The following is a 6627-nucleotide window of genomic DNA, read 5'->3' as shown; positions in this document are numbered from 1 at the left end:
GGGCGGAGCGGACCCGGTTGGGAACACCCCGCTCGTCTCCGCCGCTGCAGCCGCTTCCCCTGCTCCGGCTGCCGCCGCTCGGCCCCGGCCGGGCCCGCGGGCATCGCCGCTCCCGGCGCGGGTGGAGGGGTCGGGCCGGGCCGCGCCCGCTGTTCCAGTCCGGTCAGGGGCTGAGACGGGGTTCTTTAGGGGATGGCTTCGAGGGCGACATTAAGGCACAAAACTCCAAACGTGAGGCCTCAAACAGACAATTTGCTTTTTGGATAACAACAAGTAAGAGGGGAAAAGCGGGGGCGGGGAGGAGAGGGAGAGAGAAGGAAAAGGAAAGGCTGCAAAAGGAAAATGCTAAAAGTTACCAGCACCAGTGAGAGAAGCGGGTGTGGTCAGCCTCAGGCAGTCAGAGAAGGGCCGCGGGAGGGAAGCAGGGCGTGAGCAGACTGGATCCGAGACAACCAGGAGACGCAGGCAGGTGGGACACGAGCAGGACAGAGCGAGCAGTGGGGCCGCAGCCAGCACGGGACCCTGGGCAACACCGCCTGCACTGGACCGGCCCCTCGGGCAGCGCTGGGCACTGCCTTAAACACCCCCCGGTGGGCGCTCAGCGGCCAGCTTGGCTCCGGGCAGAGCTTTGCAGGGTGTCGGTGGGTTGAGCTGCTGCTATCCAGGCAGGCTGGCTCTGCCAAGGCGGGAAAATGCACCAGCTTTGTGTTGGAGACTCTCTGACACCCGCCCGTCCCTCGGGGCCGCTCTTTCGGTGACACGGGCCGGCAGCTTTTTATTCTGTTTATTTTACAATATTCTCTGTACTTTATTCAATCCCCACCCCACCCGTCCCCCGGGGCCGCACTTTCAGTGGATGGAGCAGCAGAGGCCCCTCGGGGCCGTTCATCGCTCCCTCACACCCCCCGGGGCCGCCCCGGTGCTCCCTCGGTGCAGCTCTTTTAGGTACCAGGCGGTGGAAACCCCTCCGCGCAGATATTTTATTCCATTTATTCTATTCTCTATATTTCATGCTATTTACACAGGGCAGTGTAAAGAAGACCCCCCGGTGAGGTTCTTCCCGGCTGTTTTTTTGGAGTCACCCCCCGGAGCCTCAGTGCTGAGCGAGGCTCTTGGTTTGGTTTCATTGGTTTTACGGATTTGTTGGATTCTAGTATTTATTTGTATATTGTATTTATTTTCTTGTTGTTATGTGTTTATTTCTACAGCTTATTTATTTATTCCTTGTTTGTCTCTATATTTTATTTATTTATCTATTTCTTTAGTAGTATGTATTTTTATCTGTTTATATATTAATTGTTTCTTTATTTCTATAATTCATTTTGTTGTTTTATATAATTTTGTCAAGTCATTTATTTGCTTGTTTAATTTATTTATTTGCTTATATAATTATTATATTTTTAAATTTTCAATTGTGAAGAATGTTTCAATTATTTGTTTTATAATTTTTAATATTTTTATTCAATTTTATTTAATCATATAATTTTATTGATTAGCATATATAATTTCATTCATCTGTTTATATAAGGTTATTTGTTTATCATTATATTTGTTTATATAATTTAATGTACTTGTATCTAATTATTTGTTCTAACATTTTAAATATTTCTTTATATAATTTTATTTATTTGGTCATATTTTATTTATTAGCATCTATAATTTCATTCATTTTTATATAATTTTATTTTACTAATTTTTATATTTATATTTAATTGTTTAATTGTAACCGTTAGCTTATTTAATTCTATTTAATTGATTTTAGTTATTTGTTTATATATTTTTAGTTATTAGGGTATATAATTTGATTTATTCAATTATATATTATAATATATTATTTATCAGCATAAATAATCTAATGTCTTTGTTTATACAACTTTATATAAGTTGATTTATCTGTTTATATAATTTGATTGAATTTTATATATATAATTTTGTTTCTTTGAATATATAATTTTATTTACTTCCTTAAATAGTTTTATATATTTCTTTAATTTTTACGGTTAGTTTATCTTTCATTTCTTTATTTACTCATAATTAATTTTTATATAATTTTAATTATTAGCATATATATTTTCATCTATTGATTTATATAATTTGATTTATTGGATATATAATCTGATTTCTTTGTTGATATAATTTTAATTATTTGTTTATTTAATAATTTCTGTAATTTGATTTATTTATTTCTATAATTAATTTTATCCATTTATATAATTTTACTTAATTATATGTATAATTTTTTTCTCTGAATATATAATTTGATGTATTTCTTGATATCTTTTTATTTCTTTGCTTTCAATCCTCACTCTTCCCTTTTCCCAGCCAGGGCCTCTCTGGTTCCTGGGCCATGTCGAGGGGGTCATTAAAGCTGATTCCAGAGAGGATTGCCCGGTTTGCAGGGACAGCCCCAAAGGCCACCTTTCCTTTTCCCTTTTCCCTTTTCCTCCGGAGAAGCCTCCCCCATGGCACAGTTGGTTTTCCAGCAGGGACAGAGATCCGGCAGTTTTACCAGAGGGAATATCGGGATTTATTCCCAGAATCGGGAAATATTGACCAGAGGGAAGTCCAAGCCCAAATTTACTCCAAGTTTCCCTAAATCCAAGTGTTTCCTGGGAGTGAAATGCCGAGTGCTGACCCACAGGTTCCAGGGCTGGGGATTCTCCAAACTTGGTGTCCCAGTTTACCAAGATTACAACTTCAAATTGAAGAGACTTCAGGTGGAAGTGTGGGAAAGGAAAAGAAACAGCTTTTTATTCCCAAAAGCTGAACAAACAACCAACGGTGCCACCAAAACCTTTCCAAAGAAACCAAACCAAGTCCCGAATGCCCAGGTGGGGGAGAAACCCGCGGCAAGCCGGGCAGGGGCAGGGGAAAGGCAGGGCTGTGCCGACAGGTCAAAGCTCTCGCAGCCAGCCTGGAAAGGGCCTTTTGTCCCCCAGGCAGTGCCAAAGCAGAACCCCTCGCTCCGAGATGGGTCGGTCTCTCTCTCGCTCGTCCTGCACGAGGTGTCCCGTGGGGAAACAAAACTTCCCAAAAGAGGCGGCCAAAAACCGGACTCTGCTCCGGGCGGGGCCGGCCAAAGCCCCAGAGCCCCGAACAAAGGACTCCTCGCCCTCCCTGCGGCCACCGTGGTGTCCTCAGAGCTGCCCTGTCCCCACTGCCGCTGCCCAGCACCTGCGGCTCCGTCCCCACCCCATCCCGGACACACAGATGGGGGGAATGGGGGACAACACTGGGAAAACATTCCAGCAGCTCTTTGCAAACCTCTGACACCTGGTTCCCAGACATTCCCAAAGAAGGGGCTTCCTCGAGTGAGGGACCGACCTTTGTATTGAACCAGCTTCGGGAGAGACACTTTCCCATCCCTGTTCCCATTCCCATTCCTGCTGTCCTCATTCCCATCCCTGTCCTCATTCCTATCCCTGTCCCCATTCCCATTCCTGCTGTCCTTATTCCCATCCCTGTTCCCATTCCCATTCCTGGTTCCCAGAGAGGAACTGCTGGATGCCAGAGGAGGGAACCAGGATTTGCTGCCCAAAGCAGGAGATTTTCACTCCACAATTAAAGCCTCAGCAATAATTGTGCTCCTGGGTTTCACAGATGGGAAAGTAGGATGTTGATCCATTGGGAAGAGCCGTAGGGAGGCCGGGCTGGGTGGAAGCAGCGGGATGAGCTCTGCCAGCAGCTCCTGCCTTTCCACAGGGACAGGGAAGGGGCGGATCCAGCTCCATGATCACTTAGGCTGTGATTTCTGTCGGGATGAGAGCGGGGAAAGGAGTCCCCATGGCCCTGTTCCCATCCCAGGGGATGGATCCAGCTGGGGAGCCCATGGAGAGCAGCAACTGCTCCGGATTCCCTCCTGATCCTGCTCCATCCATCCCATCCCAATCCCACTCCAGAATCCAGCCCTGATCCCAGCCCACAATTCCACCTGATCCCACTCTGCAATCCTGCCCTGAGGTGCAATCCCGTTCCAATCCCGCTCCATCCATTATGCCCCAAATCCCCTCTGGAATCCCGGGATCCATCCTGGCATCCCTGCAGGGAGGATCTGGATCCACCCACGCTGCTGGTACTCACTGGTGGGTGCGGGGTCGTATCCATTGCCCTTTCCCTTCCCTACGGAAAGAAAGCGGGATCAGCACCCGTGGCACAGGATACCCGGAATGCTGCCGGGCGGATCCGGGCCCCTTCCCGACCCCCATCCCGTGAGTTACCGGCTCGGAGCTTCCAGACACCGACTGCGATGAGGCCGATGATGACGATGATGGCAGCGATGACGGACACAGCGACCAACACCGGGGTGGAATTCCAGACGGATTCCGGCTCTGGGAAGGGCGGGAGGGTGGGCAGGGGGAGGGTTACCCCCATCCCGCTGCCCCACACTCCCAAATTCCTCGTTCCCACATGCCCAGTTGCCACATTGCTCAGGCTCACCCCAGGTGAAGATCCCGGGCTCCGGCATTCCGGCGTGTTCCACCCGGCACCGGTACTGCTCCCGCTCCCCCGGCAGCGCCTCGATCCTGGCCCAGCTGTGGAAGGTGCCGTCGCTGTTGGGAACGATCCCGCCCCACTCCGTCTCCTGATCCCAGATTTCATCCCCCTTCATCCAGTTGATCCCGATGATCCCGGGGTAGAATCCGTACGCGTGACAGGACAACGTCAGGATCCCGTGTTCCTCTTTCCCAGACACGTGGACATCAGGGGGCTCTGGAATGGGATAATAGTGAGATCCATCCATGGAATTCCCATGGCAATGGGACCACAGTGAGATCCATCCACAGAATTCCCATTGGAATGAAACAACAGTGGGATCCATCCATGGAATTCCCATGGGAGTTGGATGACTCAGATTCATCCACGGAATTCCCACAGGAATGCCCGGGTTCCTCAGTTCCACCCTCCCAAATCCCACATTCCCGAATCCCACATTCCCATGGGAATTCTGTCTCCCTCACCTTTGCGCTCCAGCGCCTCCCGCCCGTATCCGACGTATTTCCGGAGCCATTCTGGACAGATGCTCCCCAGGTAATTGGTGAAATGGTCCACCACAGTCCCATCAGATTCCCATTTCCTCTTGGTGATCTGGGCAGCTCCATCGGCCGCCACGAAGCTCCTGGATCCCAGCTCGAAGGAGATGAAATCCCGTCCATCGTAGCCGTCCCGATAGGATCCATGGACGCTCCCATCAGACAGGAGGTCACAGCCATAAAGCCGCTGCCACGTGTGGAGACCTGGGGGGCGGGATCAGATCCATGGAGACCCTGGAATTGCGTCCCAGCCCCACAGAGGTCCATTCCAGCCCTATGAAGCCCCAGAGCCTGATAGAGACCCACAGATCCCATTCCAGCCCCTTGGAGTGCCCTGGATCCCCATCCCAGCCCCACAGACTCATCCCACTCCCACACATCCCATCCCAGCCCCACAGACCCATCCCACTCCCACACATCCCATCCCAGCCCCACACATCCCCCCACTCACCCCCACTCCAGTTGTACCGCGCCCCCACTGTCTCCAGGGCAGCAGCAGCCACGAGCCGGCTCCTCTCATTTCGCTGGGTCACTCTATCCCAATATCCCGGCTCAGGTCCAGCCGCCATCCACGGCGTCTGCGGCTCCTCCCGGCGCCTCTCGCTGTTGTAGCGAACAAAGGGGATCCCATCCAGGTATCCAATTTCCATGAATTGAGGGATCCCTGGGCTGGGCTTCGTCATTGCCACAGACAGGTAACGCAGGGAGTGGATAACTGGGGGGACACGGAGATTTGGGGGGTCCAGGGGGGTCACAGGTCAAGGAAAGGGGGAACTGGGAGAACTGGGAGATCCGGGAAGGGGGTTTGGGGATCCCAGGGAAGTTGGTGCAGGGGGTGTCAGTGCTGGGGGAGGGGGGGCAGGAGTCCCATTGCACAGGATTGAGGGTTCCAGGAGGTCCCAGCATCAGGGAAAAGGGGGATACAGGGATTGGGAGAGGTGGAATGGGGGGATCCAGGGGGTCCCTCTTCCCAGGAAACGGGGCCCAGAGGTCCCCAGGGTTGAGGAAAGGGGGTGACAAGTGGAGAGATGTGAGATTGCTGGGAATGCGGGTCCAGGGGGTCCCAGAATCAAGGAAAAGGGGGCATCTGGGAATTGGAAGAGGCGGGATGACCGGGAAATTGGCTGTAGGGGGTCTCAATGCTGGATAAAGGGTTCAGGAGGGTCCCCACTCCCAGGAATGGAGGTTCAGGATGTCCCAGGATCAAGGAAAGGGGGGTGCAGGGACAGGGAGAGGTGGGATGGGGAGTCCAGGGGGTCCCTGTGCCCAGGAAAGGGGGTCCAGGGGGTCTCAGGGTCAAGGAAAAGCTGAGTCTGGGGTCTGGGAGAGGTGGGATAGCTGGGAAAGGGGGTGCAAGGGGTGTTGGTGCAGGATAAGGGGGTCCAGGGGGGTCCTTGTGCACAGGAATGGAGGTTCAGGGGGTCTTACTGCCACACACGGGGTGTAGGAGGGTCCCTGTGTCCAGGAATGGAAATTCAGAGGGGTCCCAGTGCCCAATAAGGGTGTGCAGGGGATCCCAGTCCCAGAGAAGGGGGTTCAGGGGGGTCTGGGTGCTGAATCAGGGGGTGCAGGGGGGTCCCCATTCCCAGGAATGGAG

At 51.7% G+C, this 6627-nt stretch overlaps 1 protein-coding gene and 1 pseudogene across 1 annotated transcript; both read right to left on the bottom strand.

The window, feature by feature from the left end:
- Window positions 1–104, bottom strand: part of LOC114072752 — a 3430-nt pseudogene extending 3326 nt beyond the window's left edge.
- Window positions 105–3722: 3618 nt separating this feature from the next.
- On the bottom strand, window positions 3723–5728 carry LOC114072751 (class I histocompatibility antigen, F10 alpha chain-like). Its single transcript, XM_027910609.1, has 6 exons — window positions 5482–5728; window positions 4959–5234; window positions 4438–4710; window positions 4218–4328; window positions 4081–4119; window positions 3723–3751 (listed from the first exon to the last, which is right to left on the bottom strand). Exons 1-6 carry the CDS (start codon window positions 5711–5713, stop codon window positions 3738–3740), a joined length of 945 nt encoding a protein of 314 aa, XP_027766410.1. The 5' UTR covers window positions 5714–5728; the 3' UTR covers window positions 3723–3737.
- Window positions 5729–6627: the final 899 nt, after the last annotated feature.

Source organism: Empidonax traillii, unplaced genomic scaffold (genome assembly GCF_003031625.1).
Source record: "Empidonax traillii isolate 1590-97213 ecotype Southwest subspecies unplaced genomic scaffold, ASM303162v1 scaffold3872:size12503, whole genome shotgun sequence".
NCBI lineage: Eukaryota > Metazoa > Chordata > Aves > Passeriformes > Tyrannidae > Empidonax > Empidonax traillii.
The sequence above is the reverse complement of the archived record's forward strand: the minus strand, read 5'-3'. Positions and strand labels throughout refer to the sequence as shown.